The following is a 19588-nucleotide window of genomic DNA, read 5'->3' on the forward strand; positions in this document are numbered from 1 at the left end:
ATGAACCAACTGAGGAATTAAAAACTTGTTGATTTTATTTTTATATATATATATATATATATATAGATATAGATATAGATATAGATATATAGATAGATATGTATATGTATGTATGATTTATTTATTTATTTTTTTGATGTGGACACGTCCATGAGGAAATATCTGAAACGTACACAGGTAGTTTGGAAATACCAGCTAAATTGATCTTAAGCCAGTTTCCCGATTTTATAAACTTGATGATCTTGGTATACAGCAAGTCAATACTTCTATGTAATTATACTACAGTAGCTAAGGATTATAGAATAGACTGAAGAGAATCTGAACACTAATTTTAGAGAAGATTTGAATTAAAAGGTATTCATTAGTAAATCTGGTAACTAATGTGTTTATGGTTATTTACAAAGTCACGTTACTCAATTTGGATAAATGAATGCAATGCTAGAATAAAATATTAACTGCCAAATATAAATTTCTATGTCAATATTGTTAGTCCCAGTAGAGCGGACACCTAGAAAAGGGCATTGTATGGAGAGAAATCTGTTAATTTTGAGAAATCAGTATCGGGCAACTTTGTTCATTCTTACAATTGAGAGCAAGATTTTTTTTTAAGTGTGTTCTTTCAACAACTGGATGTATGTGTTTTTAGAGAATACTTCTGAAAGACATATGCAGTCATATCATTGCAGTTTCACAGCTTTAAAGCTCCAGTGTGGCTCTTTTCTCAACCTAAGCTTGAATAAAAGCTTTACTCAAGCAGATATAATACAACATGATGGTTTTGGTTAGTTTATTATTTGCAAGTATTACATATTATGAATCTATTATTTATGAAGGTAATGATATGTTGTTACTGATTCATTGTGAGTTACTGGAGAACTTGGGATTGCTGAAAATCACATGAAATCATTAGACATTTGATAAAGAAATAGGCTATTTTTAAATGAATGACAATAAAATACAATTTTTCTCTTAAAATAAAATGAATTGGAAATAACTGATGTTGAAAAGAATTCATATTCCAAAAACAAAATATGAAAAGGTCATGTCGAAGGGCTGTTAAAAGTTAACTAGGTGCATTAATAATTGTTTCCATATATTTATGTATGCACTGTGGACTAATGCTCACCCAGGGCAGAGACTCGGTGCCGCCCTGAAAAAGTACCGGTGTGTTCTCCAGCAACAAGGTTCCTCTTCTTTCCGATGTGAGAGCAGGCTAGCTGCCTTTCGTGTGTGGCCACTGTGGGCCATGGATACAACCTTTAGCACTTACAAAATCTGTTTATTGACACCGAGTTAATAAAGTCTAGAACTTCATTAAAGAAACAGTGGTCAGATTGGTAAGTATTTCCCTAAATTCCGGCTTGTTCTAGAGGAACGTTTGTCTAACTGTCTTTTTTTTCACAGAAAACCGCTAGCTAGCTTTTATTTAGGCTAGCCGCTAGCTAGCTAGTTAGCTTCAGAGCGAAAATAACAGATGAGAGCTGTCATTTCAACATGAAGCTAAGTGAGAATTGTTAAAAACACTGACAGTTTGATTACTGCCATTTTCCAACGACATAGTGTGCACCCCTTTAATACAGAAATATATGGAATATTAGCGTTTTTGCCGTTCAGTATTTTTGCACTTTAAATGAATTTGCCGGTGTTCCTTACAGTGACTGAGGAGTTGAAACCCGAGAACAAAGATCTGTTGTAAGCTAGCTAGGTTAACTGTTAACATTAATGGTACCGGTTTTTTTTTTACTATCTCATTCTCTAGTTCCCCACCCTTACTGTTAGCATGCTAAAGGCTATCAAGCAGAGTCGAATATGGCCTTCCACAGTGTTAAAATTGTTGTGTAATTTTTAACATTTTAACACGTATTACACAATAATGCAGGATCAATGTTAATGTCAGTTCAATGTTTTGGGGAGTTTTTACGCTAAATGCAGTCAGTCGTAACAGTGCACTTCCTCCTGTGCAGGCACATAAATAATTTTATCAACATTAGGCTCTCTCATTCATAATCGTACTTCCTTTAGTCCACTCCATATATGTAGAGATCCCAGGTGACAGCTTCATTCGTCACAGATATATTATGCAGTATGCACTGTAGTATCATTGCTATTGATGTCTTTATAAGTCAGTGACAAAACCATGTCACAGGCTTTTGAGAAAAATACATATTTGTGTGTTGGCTCATATAATAAATTTTAAGACACTTTGTTTGAGTATTTGACCACCCCAGCACAAGTTTCAAACAATGATATATAAATGGCACTGCAGTTTAATAGTTAATTTTCTCACATGGCTCTTTGTATCTCACTGATCCCTGATTCCTAAGACCAACACAGATTATAAAAGAAAGAATGTGGAGTATTCCCTGTACGTGGAAGAAGTATTCAGATTTTGTACTTAAGTAACTGTATTAATACCACACTGAATATTTTCTACTGCAATGAAATTACTCAAAAACAGGTGGATTCAGAAGTGTACTTAAGTGAAAATAGGTATGTACTGTGAACTACATGTTCCGTATAAATCTGAAAAGTAAAACTGGTTTTTTTTTACTGTTGCATAACATGTCTCTAGAAACTTATTATTGCTGCATTTTACTGCAGTAGATGTGTAAGCCTGAGCTCATTTTAACTACTGTACATGCGTCACATTCTTAAAGATTATCATTTGTTTGTATGATCTTTGTGAAAACCACTTATCTTTGAAAAGTTGACTTTTTATGAGCTCAGAAAACAGGCCTATTTTTTTCTCTTTTGCCTTGTGGCGTTGCATTTTACAGCTAATCCAAGAGTTTTTTTTTTTTTTTCTAAGAATTTGTTTAGCTTATGAAGGAGACTTTCCTCCATCTGTAAGGACCACTTCTTTTAGGTTATCAGAAACACAGTAAGCACAGCTGGTTTGCATTCAATCTGAAAGGTAACTAATGATGTCAGACAATGGAGAAAGTATGCTATTTACCATGAGAAACAGTAGAATAGAAGTACTTATAGCAAATACTTGAGTAAAGACCAAGTACCTTCAATTTGCACTTAAGTGCAGTACTTGAGTAAAAGTACTTATGCCTAAACTTGTGGATACCTATCAGAGCTTATATTCAACAAGTGCTCATGGTTAAGGTAGTTTTATTTGTTTATTGCTATTCTAAAGACTGCATACTCATACATCTTATTACAATCCAGTCGATATTTGGGATATTTTACTCATCTTAGTACTGTACTTTGTTTATGGGTTACAGAATCAGAGTGAGGTGTGTTGACCAGTGAATGCATAGAGTCAAGAAGGTCAAACTTTGTGACAAAACAGAGGGCATTTGGAAAAGGTACAGTATGACTAGATCTCCTTTAATTCCTTTAAAACTTTGAAGCTTCATTGATATAAGGTATGAGTAATTCTCACAAAAGAAATGTGTAAACTGTTATTTGTTTTTGTTGACACCATCCAGCTGTGTAACAGTAAGCATGACCACTGTTGATGGCCTTTCGGAGAGCACAGAGGTGGTGGAAATGGAAGATGTCCCATCTCAGTACTTTGTGGAGAAGCACTCATGGGAGGGTCTTCGTGACATTATCCATTGTAGCAGGAAATACTCGGGCATGATCGCGAACAAGGCTCCCCATGACTTCCAGTTTGTGCAGAAAAAGGATGAGAATGGACCCCATTCTCACCGGTTGTACTACCTCGGTAAGCTCACTGATTCTTAATAACTCAAATAAACCCCTGTTACGATTATATTTCCCATCTTTACTGTACTTTTTTATACTACAGATCCTTAAAATGTATTACAAAAACTTAAATTTAGTTTTTGACATTCAAGTAGTACAAATTTGATGTTTAAAATTGTAAAGTGTGAAGCATTACATTTGATCATCCACATATACGGTATGTATTACATATGTATATGTATATGTGATATGAGCCATATTACATACCACCACCACCTACCAACTGAAGTCTAAGTTACCAGCTTAGGCTTCAGTTGGCAGGTGATGGTAGTATGCCTTGTGTAGCTGTGATCCATTATTTAACTTTGAAGATGTGTAGTCTACTTCCAGTATGGGGGTTGGGGCAAAATAATACAAAAGACACAATGAAAAAGGAAAACGGGTAAGAATATAATGCTCAGAGGAAGGAATGCAGGTCACAGAACATTGAAACGTGGTACAATGACTTGCACTAGATTCTCACATGAAGTCTCAAAAACATCATTTCAATTGTTGTACTCTTTAAGTGCTGCTGAGGTCTTAAATGTAATTTAATGTGAAATCAAGATGTGCAGATCCTTGGACTCCCTCCACATGACTTCAGTCAACTCTTTCAGCTCTTAGCAGTACAATATGACTGCCTCATGACATTAAAAACAGTCTGTGTGTGAAATTTCTCTCTTTGCAGTGAGCTCAGATCTGCTTATCTGTTGTGCATGTTTATGTTGATGTTTTGTGTGCATCAGGAATGCCTTATGGAAGCAGAGAGAACTCATTACTCTACTCAGAAATTCCCAAGAAGATCCGGAAAGAGGCCCTTTTAGTGTTGTCATGGAAACAAATGCTGGATCACTTCCAGGTGAATTCCCCCTCTCTTGTTCTTACTATTCAGCATTGGGTGATGTGTCTTACAAGTTGGTGTTATTCTACATTCTCATGTAACAATCTGCTATCACAGTCACTCTTTAGAATTTCTAACTCTCAGGTTTCACTCGGAGATAAGTATGTGTGACAGTGTTGTATGTAGTCTTATTAGATATACTCTTAAACTCTAAGATAATGTAGAATAAAGTCTGACACAAACCATGACATGAATGTTTGCACTGTACAACTGTGACACAGGTATTTGATCATGAGGAATGGATCAGTTGAATGTTCTTCTGTCATACATATGTTTCACAGTAATTACCACATACCTTCTATACAAACTATTTTACTAATGCACGTGATTTTAATCCTCTGTGGTTCTTGTAGGCCACACCACACCAGGGGGCATACTCACGGGAGGAAGAGCTGCTGAGAGAACGTAAACGTCTAGGGGCATTTGGCATCACATCTTATGATTACCATGCCCAGACAGGCCTGTTCCTCTTCCAGGCCAGTAATAGCCTCTTCTACTGTCAGGACGGCGGTAACAATGGTTTCATCGTGAGTACATATATATATATATATATATATATATATATATATATATATATCTTTTTTGAAATGCATCTGAAATAGTCAACACCATAAACATTTTTAGGTAGAGCTCTCCCTTAGCTGTGAATCACGGCCTATAGTTACTGTACATGCAAGCATATAATCCACTACTATGCCAATTATAGTCATATTTCAGATTTAGTATGGCTCATATAAACAGCATATTTTGTCTGGGTGTTCTGAGGGGGCATTTTCCAGGTTGCCAATATTATTCAGATGCAGGCTTTTGGTGTGTACAATATAAAGAACATTCATGCAGTTTGTGACCCATGGACTCCTGCCTGTTTTCGGTCTGTTCAATGCATCGTACACAAATCAGCTAACCAACACATCTATTGAGATGCATGTCCAAACCATCAGACAACATTTGTTCTTGGAAACAAAAAGACGGCACATAGAACACACTAGTTAACTTTGCAACAGTCTTTCCAGTTGCCTTATATATGCACATATTCTTTATTTAACCAGGTAAAAACCTCATTGAGATTACAAATCTCTTTTCCAACAGTGACCTGGCCAAGAAAAGCAGCATAACACACAGTTTCTGACAAGACATAATCAACACAGAATACAAAAAACTTACAATCGATAATTACAAAACAGTCATTTGTGCAAGTTTAAAATAAGTTACATTGACCAAGCTCATTGATTTCACGCTCCTTCTCTCCTCTCTGTGGAACTGGATTCAACACACATCTTACTCTAAGCAGGTCCTCCCTATATGTTTGCAGCCAGGTGGCATCTAAGATTAATTCTGTTGGTTTTAGCAGTCTGCTCCTGTAAAGCCTGTGGAGATCAAAACCCAGTGCTCTGGGACTCGTATGGACCCCAAAATCTGCCCTGGAAACCATGACTTCATAGCCTTCATAAACAATAATGACCTGTGGATAGCCAACATCAAGACTGGCGAGGAAAGGAGACTAACATATTGCCACAAAGGTCTGATCGTATATTGTGTAGTATTAGATAATCTACATACTGAGCACTACACAAGTAGTGTTACATGGATGTTGGCTTTATTGTTTTAATTTTAACTGTCTTTCAGGTGTGGATAATGTTAAAGAGGACCCTAAGTCTGCAGGTGTAGCAACGTTTGTCATCCAGGAGGAGTTTGACCGTTTCACTGGCTACTGGTGGAGTCCCTCAGCAGTCGAAGGTCTGTGTTCATTGACCTAAATTATTGATTAATTCATGAATATTCGCAGAGTTATTGTTGATAAATTGTAGAACTGTGCATGCACTGTGTTATCTCCTAAGTGTGCCCCTCTGCTCTCGTCTCAGACCTTAATGGAGGTAAAACAGTGTATCTGCTGTATGAAGAGGTGGATGAGACCGAAGTAGAGATTATTCATGTTCCATCTCCAGCACTGGAGGAGCGGAAAGCAGATGCATACAGATATCCACGAACAGGTCTGTCCAGCGCTGCACACACATTAACTACACACGGTGAAATATTGAATTCCCTTTACGTCATGTAATGTTTTAAACTTTCTCCATTAACAGGAAGCAAAAATCCACAGGCTACTCTTAAACTGGCTGAGATTAAGACAGACCATCAAGGAAGAGTGAGTGTTTGGCGTCTTTGTCTTGGTCTTTGTGTATTTTCCGTTGTGATGTTCAAGGATGCTAACGTTTTTGTTTGTGGGTCTTAAATATCATCAGGTTTTCATCTCTGTATTAACTTCTGATTAAATGTAGAATTGATCAAGATGCTGCTTTTCACATATAGGACCTTACATGGTTATAGTTATGTTTCCAGACTTTCAACTTCTTAAAATTTTCAATGTTCATGGACTGGTTTTCACTGTCATGGTATATTAATGTCATTTATTTTATAAATATGTAACTTATTTGTGTTGTTATTTTTGTATACATATCCTTTGCAGAACTTTTTAACACTATTTATTTATTAGATGTGTGTAACATTTGTTCTATGAGGTATTACTTTTATGTATTTATTGTTTTTTCTTTTTTTTTTTTTACTTATTTAATTGATCCTAATATGTGTCTATGTGTGTGTTTATCTATAGATTATCAGCACGCAAGATAAAGAACTGGTCATCCCCTTCACATCCCTGTTTCCAGGGACAGAATACATTGCCAGAGTAGGATGGACAAGTGACGGCAAATAGTGAGTGCTTCATTCAAACAGTTTTAGCTCCTAGTTAAACAGTGTACAGCCTGTGTTTAGGAATTTATTATCATAGCAGTGGCCTCTTAAGCATTTAAAAATATTTGCAAGGTGTTTTATTTAAAGTTTCATACACAAGAATGAATACTAAGAGTTTCAAGCCTTTGAGAGTAACTTTTGTTTACGATTTCTTTATTTGTAAAAGCATATATTTCCATGTTAACTGTTAACAGCTGCCTTCTTCTTTGAAGCGGTTTAGTAAGTTGGATTTCCTCTGTCCCTCTAGTGGCTGGGCAGTGCTGCTGGACCGCAGTCAGAGGAAACTGCAGCTCGTCCTGCTGCCTCCAGCGCTCTTCATCCCAGTCACAGATGACCCAGCTCAGAGGCAGGAAAGTTTGGAAGCCCTGCCCAGAAACACACAGCCATACATAATCTATGAAGAGACAACGGATGTCTGGATTAATGTAGGTTCATGTACATGGCGCGTGCTCAGCCTTTTTTTTATTCCTGTTCTATTTAAAAGTATTGTGCTAATTTAAAACTGTTCTTCTCCTCTCGGCAGGTTCATGATATATTTTATCCTTTTATTCAAACAACAGAAGATGAATTCACATTCATTTGGGTAAATGAATCTAAAACAGGCTTCAGCCATCTGTATAAAATCACATCCCAGTTGCAACCAGGCTGTTACCATTGGACAGAGGACTATCAACACATGGAGGGTAAGCGGCTGCATTTTTTTGTAACTGCCGTATCAAGAAACCACATAGCTGACCGTTCTTTTAAAGGAACTTCCACTTTATGTCATCATAACTCGATGCACAATCTGCGTCATTGTTTTGTATGTCAAGGAGCATTCTGACTCTGCTATCTGTTTCATCCAGGAGACTTCAAATGTGCAATAAAGGAGGAGGTTACATTGACCACTGGAGAATGGGAAGTGCTGGCTAGACATGGCTCCAAGGTTAGACAAAATCTGCCACTGTTGCATATAACCACATTCCAGTGAATGATTAACACATCATTAGCCTCTTAGAATAATTGCCTAAGTCATGTTTTTTTCAGGATAAAGCCAAAGATGCAAAATGAAGCAGTGGCATTAGGAGAGTAAAGTTACGCAGATATCACAATTTGGCCAAAAATTTGACTTAGGCAATGAGGCTATGAGGCTAACGATATAATATGCAGTCAAAAAGGATTTTAATGCACATTGGCTTTGAAATGCCATAGTGATTTTTGAGTCCTGATGGTCATCTGATTTAGTCTTTACATTTACATAAGTTAAATCACATAGACTTGAGTGACAAGCTGAGGTCTGTGACCAGTAACTGTAGATGCTTTTCACATTGACTGGTTCTGATCTGCCACCTGTCATTCTCCTTGTTTCTTTTCATGTTTGAAATGATCTACAAATCCTGATTATGGCTGTGCAATAAGACCTAACTCTCCTATTTTCATCTGAGTGTTTTACATCCAAATAAAGATACATATAATTCATATTGCAGTACCCCATAAAAGGCCTCTTAGATTGCATTATATAATCGATGCATGAAGGATACTGATTTTTTTTCACCTTTTCTCCTTCTAGTTACAGCATATTTTAAAATGTGTGATAAGCCTGCTAATAAAACCTAAAATGTTATTGTACAAAAGTATAAAAATTAATGGTTTTACATCTGTGTCATACCCAAACTACATCCATGTGACTACATATGTCCCCTTTGAGATATAAATTCATTTTTCTCAGCTTGTTATAGTACTTGTTCAGAATGACCTGCATTCTATCCCATGTTCAACACCTGCCATGTTTGTTTGTGTCATCTTCATGCACATTCCCCACCTGTATCCATGCCATATAGAAATGTGCAAAGTGCTGAAAAGTAATGCCACAAAGAGGACTATTTGTGACACAATGAAATCTCTCAATATTCTGTCATATACTGTCATGATCAGCAACATTTATAATAGTATTTCTCCCACATTATTTATCAACACATGGGTCGATATGTTTCATCGCCTCCAGGAAAGCACTCCTTGTCCTGCTACTGTTATTTTATTCTTATTACTTAATTTCCTTGTTTTCTCTCACATCATAGATCTGGGTGAACGAATCGGCCAAGTTGGTGTATTTCCAGGGGACCAGAGACACTCCTCTGGAACACCACCTCTATGTGGTCAGCTATGACTCACCTGGAGATGTAGTCAGACTAACCAAGCCTGGCTTCTCTCATAGCTGCTCTGTTAGTCAGGTAAAACTGTTTTTTGGGTTTATACTATACATCAGCCTCAGCCACCTTGTAATTATGTTCACTATAGATGCTTCTGTCCCTTTGAGTAAGATACAGAAACATTCAAAAACAACTGAGCAAGGGAAAAGTGTTAATATTGTGTTTCAAACATTGCACTAGGTTTCATATGTAGACGGTCAAATTGCCTCTTACCTCTGTCTCGTTGCATAATCTGTTTATTTTTAGCCTGTGTTTTTAACCTCTCCGTTTTTCTATCTGCAGAACTTTGACTTTTTTGTCAGTCACTACAGTAACGTGAGTACGCCTCCTTGTGTTCACGTCTACAAACTGACCAGCTCTGAAGGTGACCCACTACACATAGTACCCGAGTTCTGGGCAAGCATGATGGAGTCACCAGGTAAACAGAACACAGATTCATTTTGCACACACTGTATTTTAAATAATGGGGTTTGTGCCGATTCCTAAAGAGCAATTGGGCCAAGAGTGAAGGTTGCCCATCTATCTTTTTATTTTTGGAACAATCAATAGAGCCGAGTCTGTAGGGGAAAGTGTTTGGTTTGGCCTTTGATTAGATCAAGGACAGGCGACTTCATCCACACTGGTGTCCTTCAGACAATCGTGACAACAATCAGACAATGTGGTGCTCAGCAGCATATGTCATTAGGAACGCTTTGTGTCAGAGCTGATTGTCATTTATGATTAATCAGAAACACAATCCTTGACCGTCTTGTCGTGTATCCACCAGTGCTTCTGCTTTTAAAGTCTAAAAGCCAAAAATCTGAATTTTCAGGTGGGAAATTATTCTTTAGCTGCATTCATAATTATCTTCAAATAGTGTTGAGTGTAACTTGTCAGTGCAGAAAACATTAATAGAATCACAGACGACATGAACAACGCTGATTCTTTACCACAGAATCATGATGGTTTAGGATGATTCTAATAAGAAGCCATAAGATGTTATTTTGAAGGTAATATGATGATGCTTCAGAAGAATCTACCTGTCTACATGACGAGTAAAAAAGCTGTAGAAAAATGCTTCAAAGAAAATATCAATATCCACGTATCAATATTTTTCAAAAGACAATGTATTGAAATGTGTATTTTGTTGTGTGATCCACAGTCTTTTTATTGTTGAGAGGTTTATACATTACATGCACTGAATCGACTGCAATGGATCCACTGAGTAATTTGAGCTATATCCAGATGTTTGAAAGATGTGATTTTAAGCATGTGGTTCCAGTTGAAGTTCACTTACAGTCTGTGTTCATTTAGAGCTTTTTATGGGATGAAACACTTGTTCATTGAGAGAAAAAAAACTGCACATGGGTTTGGTTTCTAGTGCCGCATTTCCATTACGTGGAATCGGCTCGACTCGACTTGGGTACCAGGTCCTATTCCTGGAGACCTTTTCTATTACAGTATACTACTAACTTTACAGTACCTGGACGTTATAGCGACACGGCGCATTACTTTCGTGTCGTCTGCTCAGAGAGTTGCTGATAAACTCGCTCGTGTGTTGTTTCGTCAAGCTCATACTGAATTTTTACGTCTGAACCTCCACGACAAACCATGGTGTAGTTTTGTGGGCTGTTATCATGTGGATTAACCTACCGCTATATTTACTGTAAACTTCCGCATCTGTTTTTTGTAAACGGCGGGTCACAGAGACAACTCTCTGACCAGTCAGTGGTCTGCAATGTTTACACGTCACGTTTCAGTATCTGGTCCCCAGTCCTGGAACCTTGGCGGAGGTGATACCAAAAAACTAGTTCCAGGTACCAGATTCCAGGTCCTTTTTCGAAATGGAAACGCGAAAAGGCTGAGTCGAGTCGAGTCGAGCCGATACCACGTAGTGGAAATGCGGCATATGACAACATACCAAAACCCCTCCTTTACATGATAGACTAACAATATCCTGTATAGTGCAATAAAACCATGACATTCAGTAGAAACATTCAGTCAAACTGATCTGCTCCACAAATGGGCTTTTCTGCCTCTGAAAGTTTGTGACTGACTAATGGAGCGATACGACTGGAACAAGCTTCTCCTCCATTTTCCTTCTTATTAAGGTGACAGGTTCCGATCCATTTGAAGGGTTGAAGGCAAAGAGCGGCTGTTAGATTCTCAAAAAAGACTCAGTTCATTTTCTGTTGGATGCTCTTTCTTGTTGGGAACAAGTAAAAAAAGATGCTAGTGCTCATAAAAAAAACTGCAAATACAGGCTGTCATTGTGTGTCCATGTGTCATGTTTCTTCCAGGATGCCCAGGAGATTACAATCCACCTGAGATTTTTGACTTTCCTGGAAAGTCCGGCTTCCAGCTTTATGGCATGGTATACAAGCCTCATAATCTGCATCCTGGCAGGAAGCATCCAACTGTTCTCTTTGTGTACGGGGGTCCACAGGTTTGTGTCTATTTTCAGATATTTTTTTCTTTTTTTGTGTCCTAATGCTATGGCTGCCATGTTTTTGATCTCACAAATTAATACATCAAATGAATGAAAACTATTTGCATGGGTGTACATAGGTGCAGCTGGTGAACAATTCCTTCAAGGGGATGAAGTACCTTCGCCTGAACACGTTGGCGTCTCTGGGCTACGCTGTAGTTGTTATTGATGGGAGGGGCTCCTGCCAGAGGGGCCTTGAATTTGAAGGAGCACTGAAAAACAAAATGGTAAAATTAGAGGCAGTACATTTATTCCGAAAGCCAATGTTGAAATGAAAAGATGCAGTTATAATACATCTACTTGCCTTCACCTTTTCAGGGTCAGGTGGAGATTGAAGACCAGGTGGAGGGGCTGCAGTACGTGGCCGAGAAATTTAACTTTGTGGACCTCAGTCGTGTTGCGATCCACGGCTGGTCCTACGGCGGGTTCCTCTCTCTCATGGGCCTCATCCAGCGACCCAACGTCTTCAAGGTTAGACTACTGTTGTCTCCTTCATACCTTCCTTTTCCCTGTGCTTTAGTCACAAAATCAAAATACTTGCTGCAGTGTGTAAGAGTGAGAATACACACAGCTCATTCATTAATGAGGTGTGCTCTTAACTTGTGATGTAGTTGCCCCTCGCATCCACATGGTGTCTGTGTTGGACAGAGCTTTAGTGCAGATGCTTCCAGCAGTCACAACCCAGACTGATATGACTTAGATGAGGCTATACTAATAATTTTATGATTTTCATTTTTATAGTTGTTTTTCTCAGTTCAGTCATCCATTCCTTAAAAGAAGGCTCATTAGGCACCTTCCAGTTTCTGAGAATGATTTGCATACCAACAAGGATTGATTTAATCTATAATTACTTACATCAAGTATTTGACAAAAACAAGGTTTAACATGAATAAATTCAGATTAATCCATTTTAAACTGCAGCACACTTGAATATTAATTGCCTTTTGGGAAATCCAAGTTTATTATTGTTGTAAACTGAAATGAAATAGTTTGGTTACTATGGAGATCTTTGCTCCCCCAAATTATAATAAGTTAAGGAAGAATTTGAGTGCTGAATGGTCTCACCATGTATGACTATTCCTGCTTACTGGCTAAATATTTAGTTACCCTTCTCATGATGGCCCAGTAGAGAACCTATAATTTCTTGTATTTTGAGAAAAAACTGTTTCTTCATTTAAGACAGTGACATATTCACACTGTCCCCCAAGTTTCTTTAGACAACTTTAAGATTTTACTCAAATCTATGTCAAAAACGCAGGAATCCTCAATTGCAGGTTTATGCAGGGTTCCCGCGGGGTCTTAAAAAGTCTTAAAAGTCTTGAATTTACAAATCTGCATTTAATACCTTAAAAAAGCCTTTAAAAGGTATTCAATTTGATATGGTAGGTCTTAAGTTATGTTGCCTTAAACTGGTTCACTGTATTATGTTTTGTTTAAATGTGTCTGTTAAATGTCCAAGCTGCAAAGAAAATAATGTTAGTCGACTCAGTTCCACCTATTCCAACCCGACAATTTATATTGACATTAGGAACCAGTTATTGATAACTTTCAAGCCCTCGGTGAGAAATGATCACAGAACATTCAGTTCAACACATGCACAGCTGTTAGTTCAACTTGGAACGGTGAGAATGAAGGCATTGGAGTAAATAAATACATTATAATACAAACATTCTAGGAGTCACAAATTTTTGCCAGTATGGCTGTGAAATGGGCATTAAATTCTGTTCTAAGTAGTCTTAAAAAGGTTTTTTAAAAGTCTTACATTTCCCTTGTAGAAACCTGTAGGAACCCTGTTTATGGTAAAAACTAAACTGAGGTTCAAATAGGTGGTTAAATGTATTTTTTCTTAAGTTTAAGTGAAACATTTGGTGCAGCATAACTTAAAGTTAAGCTGTAATTTAACCAAGTTTAAAATGAATCCTTTTTGATGCATCTTTTAAATCTTCTCTGATCTTTAGCTTTTAAAGCAGCTTTTCTTCCTGTCCAACTGAACCATAACATTTGGATCAGACATGCATAAGCCACCTTCTTCTGTAGAAGTGACCTTTCCCAAATCTGGAAATAATAAATGTCATCACCTGAGTCAGTGTAACTGCTGGTTCTGATAGTTTGTCGTCTTCCTGTGCTTATAGTCTGGTTCTGTCTGGTTCATCTGACCTGATGGTGCTTCCCTCTCTCCTCCAGTTGGCCATTGCAGGTGCTCCGGTGACCGTGTGGATGGCCTACGACACAGGCTACACTGAGCGATACATGGACGTGCCTGAGAACAATCAGCAGGGCTACGAGGAGGGCTCTGTGGCGCTGCATGTGGACAAGCTGCCCAGCGAGTCAGTACACACACACACACACACACACACACACACACACACACAGTCCCTGTTAGAGACGGAGTCCATTCTGTAGTCCTGTAACCCTCACATACAGACAGACAAGTGACAAATTAGAGGAAAACTGATGACAATGCCCCCATCCATAACAACAGTAGAGATCACTGAATGATTTACAAATGATGTGAATCACATACTGTGGTCTTCACAGGTCTCAACACAGACTTGGGACCAATGTGTGAGACTGTGTTCTTCATCACCATCATCAAAACACCAAATGAGGGAATGTCTGTTAGAACAGTGTTCATCTAGTCCCCCCAGACTTGTACAGTCCATTCCAAGGAGCGTTGAAGCTGTTATGGTTTTTCTTTAATTTGTCACTTACCTGTAGGTGTCATTCATTGTTCAACACAGTTACTTAATGGCAGTTTGCATTGGTATTTGTAAATGTCTTGTTGTGGCTGCAGGGTTGTTCCAGTTCTCTGCCAACCTTAATATTCTTAGAAAGCAAGTCTGGTGTCCTTGTATCACATAGAACACATTCCTGTACTGAAATGTGTTTCATAAACAGCCAAACGTTTAAGAAGCACTCTTTCATTTCTGGAATTTTTTTGGAAACAGTTTTCAGATTTAGTAAAGGTGAGGTTGCAGACAAGTAACAGCGTTTTGGGACAAAGAGACCCTGGGGGCTCAACAAATGGCATGTCAGAGCACTGCTCTTATCAGCTTTCAGAGAGTCACTGACGCCCTGTAGTTACAGGTTTTATAGAGCAAAAATGTCTTTGGATTAGGGAAGGCTTTCTGTTTTTATTTTTTTAAATCATGAACCAATTTCACAATTTGCTGTTGAGTAATGTGATAGACGTGTCAAAAGACATAAAGTGACCATCTGTTCACTGCTATAAACTTACTAAATATTTCTCTTTTTTAGGCCCAACCGTTTGCTGATTCTCCATGGATTTTTAGATGAGAACGTGCACTTTTTCCACACCAATTTCCTGGTGTCACAGATAATCCGTGCTGGGAAGCCCTACCAGCTTCAGGTTAGTACCACAAACAAGTACCCACCACTAGAAGACAATGATGAACTCATATGTCAATCCTACATCTGTTTTGGCTGATATTTGTCTTTTCATGAGTCTGTCTGCAAATAAGAACACTTAATAATCAGTTATACACATTTACTACTAACTAGTTGTCTGTTAGCTCTCATGTTAGTACCACAGTGGCTCTATAAACTCACTGTTTAGTGCCTTATGCTGCAGAACCACATTCTGCAACTACAGGTTTGGCTTCTTCACTAGTGCTTTTATTGATCATACATAAAAAAAGTAATGGCAGAAAATGTATTTTGGTCTTCATAAAGACTTCATGTACAGTCCATATTCCCTGTCAATAAGCAGTAATTAGCAGTGTTGGGCAAATTACTTTTAAAAAGTAATTAGTTATCGTTACTAGTTACTTTCCCAAAAAAGTAATTGAATTAGTAATGGAATTACTCCTTCATAAATGTAATTAGTTACCAGAGAAAGTAATTCTTGCGTTACTTTTTTGAAAAACCTTCAAATATGTAAAAGGAAACTGGTTTTTGAGCTTGTTTCACAGGCCAGTTTCATACAGTAGAACAGCAGACAGGTACTTCATACCATAACTGTAGGGAGGCTGGGGTCCATCAGGGCCCGGCTGGGGTCCACCAGGGCCCGGCTGGGGTCCACCAGGGCCCGGCTGGGGTCCACCAGGGCCCGGCTTTTCCACCACATACTGTAAGTGCATAGGCTATCTGCATTTATAGGAAGAAGATGCTCCTCCAGTTAATCCCACATCTCCACTTTTTTCAGTCGCCCCTCCCTGATACAGCTGTAAATGCCTTCAGTCCAGTCAGTCGGACTCACTGATAACTCCTCCCCTAAATTAGTTGTGTACGTAGCTGCGTTCAAGTGAATGGGGTGTGCTGCGTACACCTCAAACTCGGAGATGTCATCAGCCGTTCAGGTGAAGGCAGCGTGGATAACTCAGACTCATGTGGCACGCAGCTGAAGCATGAAGGCAGTGTGGGTAATTTGAATAGAAGAACGGCTCGCAACGAATCGGTTCTTATCGTTCACTGAAAAGAGCCGTTCAAAAGACTCGACTCGTCCGCGAATGTCACACCTCTGGTGCCTGGCTGAGTGAGCCAGGACAGAAAACAGCTGTTAGGTATCAGTGCATAGTAACGCACTACATTTCACTGCCGGTAACGGCGTTGTAACTTTTCAAATAGTAATTTATTAGATTACCCGTTACTGGAAAACAATAACGGCGTTACTAACGCTATTTTTAACGCCGTTATTCCCAACACTGGTAATTAGGATGTTTTTTTGTGGTAAAATTGTTAGTTACTACCTGATAGTTGTAGAATATGGATTAATTAATGGTGAATCTGTGGCATGTACAGGTTGTGATTTTGTTTGTTACTTATTGTCATGTTAAATGCGTATGATGGTGGTTCATTTTTAAGATTGTATGAAGGTGTGAACAACTAAAATGAATATTTATTTGTCTTCCTGGCACGAAAGGGGGCATAAATAACAAAAACTAAATTAACATAGTCATAGCCAAATTGTTATTTTCGACATCAGTATCAGCCCGAAATTGCAGCTGATTCTTACTATGACATAAACGTTCTAATTGATTTCCCTTTTGTTTTGTGTTTTTTTTTGTTTGTTTGTTTTTCAGGTCTACCCTAATGAGCGCCACAGTATTCGCTGCCCTGAGTCTGGAGAGCACTACGAGATAATGCTGCTGCACTTTCTACAACAATACCTCTGAAGTGAGACAAAAGGGGGAAAAGTGAAGTCTAGTTTCCCCTCTGTCCTCCTTTTTCCTCTCCAGCTCACCGCCCATCTTTTACTCTCCTCAACCTTCCCACCCAAACCCCCCCGCCCCTCCCCTCCGCTCCCACCTCAACCTTCGCTACCCCCGAGAGACTATCAGACGTTCTGCAGCCACAAGTCACTCTCTGCTACAAACTAGTCATCTCACCTCTTCTCCACTGTACTTCCTCTCTTGCTCTCTCCGTCTTTAGTTCTGTTATTCGCTGTGTCTCCTCCGTGCCCCCTCCCCACCGGTGTACAGTCTGGGGTATGGTTTCCGAGCACAGATATTTGGTGTCTCACCCTGAAAGCCGAACGAGGAAACGAGGACATATGGAGAAACATTTGCAGGCTGTGTCACATTGACTCATCGCTCACCCACGTTCTCATCTCTGCAGCCATGACGGATTTTGCCAAACGTTACTGTGTTGTGTCCCCCCTTTCCCCCACCCCCAGCCCCACCTGTTTTATCCTCCCAGTCAGTGGTAGGCATGGGGTCACAGTTCACAGATATGAAATGGAATCTATACACATATTTGCAGACATGAGCTCACACACTACACGTACATATGCAGTTTATTTCCTACATAATCACTGACACAAGCACACAGTTGCGATATGCATACATGCTGTGAGTCTGTACCCTGTGGTATGTGTAAAACATGAAGAAGGCTCTTTCTCTGTCCACTTGTTTTAAGTGTGTTTGAAATAAAATATTTTTATGGATTTTTATTATTTTTTTAATGAGTGCTGTCAGAAGCCGCTCATTGAGGTTTTCTCCCCTCACATTACATTACGCAAGATGTCCGCTTGCCTTCTTAACACATAATTTATATTTGCCAAAGTACCTCTTGACTCTAGTTCATGCTGGTATTTCCTTTTTTTACTGCAATAAAGACAACAGGAGGGTGAGCGCTGGAGTCTTACAACAGCTTTGTACCACCGGAATACAATTTGTACATGATAATGAATAAATGTATGAATCAATCACACACTTTAGTTTTTTTTTTTCTGTCTTTTTGTTGGAAAAATTATTTGCATATGTGTGAAAATTCTCAATCCACATTTGCCTAATGACATGAGGAACATTTAAGTGTGAACATGTAGACACATTTTTCTACTTGACTGGCTTTTATTTCTGATTTCAGTTTTAGATATTTTTCTATTCTGAGGAATTGAAGGAGGTTCTGAAAAACAAAAGAATGATTGATGTAAATTAGAATCTGGTTATTTCTTATCCTTTTCTTGTACACCATGAACTGTTTACATTGTTTGACCCTAAGTGTAACCTGGACCTGCTGCAAATCAAAACTTTACATTTATAGATTTTGTAAAACTTGGCAAAACATAGAGAAACTTCCACCATTAATATTATCTGCACGTACACAAATGTCAATATACTCACAAGTCTCAGTATGCATTTCTAGATCTTTGCACTTTTACAAATCTGCAGAGGTGTCAAAAGTATTCACATCCATTATTCAGGTAGAAGTGTAGATACTTTATTTATTTATTTAAGGATCCCCGTTAGTCTCTACCAAAGTAGAGACTATTCTTCCTGGGGTCCATTCCCAATATTAAAGTATTACAATTTTTACATTTACAAAGCACATAGAAAAAAAGACAGTTAAATTAATTTAGCATTGTTTCATTACTGATTGCAGATTTCTTAAGATTTGTTTTAAAAACAACACAATTACCTCTCAATATAGAAATGTTACAATTTCTACATTTACAAAGCACATAGAAAAATAACAAAACGTAGTTACATTAATTTAGCATTGCTTCATTACACTGGGTTACAAAAAAATGTTTTTTGCAAGTTGTCTAGGTTTTTTCAACTGAATTAGGACCATTTAGCACCGCTAAATCCAAAAATGACATCTGTTTTTCTCAATCAGGTCAGGTTTTTTTTGCTAATTTGATTTTGAAAAATTTGATCTTCTCACAAAATTGATTACATTTTTGTGGCGTTATCAGTTGATTTTTTATATACAGGGTGGGGAAGCAAAATTTACAATGAACATTTAGTTGTTTTTTCTCAGCAGGCACTACGTCAATTGTTTTGAAACCAAACATATATTGATGTCATAATCATACCTAACACTATTATCCATACCTTTTCAGAAACTTTTGCCCATATGAGTAATCAGGAAAGCAAACGTCAAAGAGTGTGTGATTTGCTGAATGCACTCGTCACACCAAAGGAGATTTCAAAAATAGTTGGAGTGTCCATAAAGACTGTTTATAATGGAAAGAAGAGAATGACTATGAGCAAAACTATTACGAGAAAGTCTGGAAGATACTATTAAAGAAGAATGGGAGAAGTTGTCACCCCAATATTTGAGGAACACTTGCGCAAGTTTCAGGAAGCGTGTGAAGGCAGTTATTGAGAAAGAAGG

The 19588-nt window shown here is 38.2% G+C and overlaps 1 protein-coding gene across 2 annotated transcripts; it reads left to right on the forward strand.

Moving 5' to 3' along the window:
- The first annotated feature begins 1184 nt into the window (after positions 1 to 1184).
- Positions 1185 to 18178, forward strand: LOC115436959 (dipeptidyl peptidase 9-like). 2 transcript variants are annotated; one of them, XM_030159987.1, is made up of 21 exons: positions 1185 to 1337; positions 3234 to 3317; positions 3441 to 3679; positions 4446 to 4558; positions 4954 to 5127; positions 5949 to 6120; positions 6227 to 6337; positions 6463 to 6591; positions 6685 to 6746; positions 7212 to 7312; positions 7599 to 7776; positions 7875 to 8034; positions 8197 to 8276; positions 9409 to 9561; positions 9823 to 9958; positions 11820 to 11965; positions 12088 to 12234; positions 12326 to 12478; positions 14192 to 14334; positions 15266 to 15377; positions 17050 to 18178. In XM_030159987.1, the coding sequence occupies exons 2-21, from the start codon at positions 3262 to 3264 to the stop codon at positions 17140 to 17142; spliced, it is 2658 nt and encodes an 885-aa protein (XP_030015847.1). In that variant the 5' UTR covers positions 1185 to 1337; positions 3234 to 3261; the 3' UTR covers positions 17143 to 18178. The 2 variants fall into 2 exon arrangements, with proteins under 2 accessions (XP_030015847.1, XP_030015849.1); XM_030159989.1 differs by having other exon boundaries at positions 5952 to 6120.
- The last annotated feature ends 1410 nt before the right edge of the window (positions 18179 to 19588 follow it).

The sequence above is a fragment of the Sphaeramia orbicularis genome, chromosome 17 (assembly GCF_902148855.1).
Source record: "Sphaeramia orbicularis chromosome 17, fSphaOr1.1, whole genome shotgun sequence".
NCBI classification, from domain to species: Eukaryota; Metazoa; Chordata; class Actinopteri; order Kurtiformes; family Apogonidae; genus Sphaeramia; species Sphaeramia orbicularis.

Excerpts from the sequence above, each read along its gene's own strand:
- LOC115436959 (XM_030159987.1), top strand. The coding sequence starts at position 3,262 with ATGCATAGAGTCAAGAAGGTCAAACTTTGTGACAAAACAGAGGGCATT. Across the intron at positions 4,559-4,953 it reads AAATGCTGGATCACTTCCAG|GCCACACCACACCAGGGGGC; the intron begins GTGAATTCCCCC and ends TGGTTCTTGTAG. Across the intron at positions 9,562-9,822 it reads ATAGCTGCTCTGTTAGTCAG|AACTTTGACTTTTTTGTCAG; the intron begins GTAAAACTGTTT and ends TTCTATCTGCAG.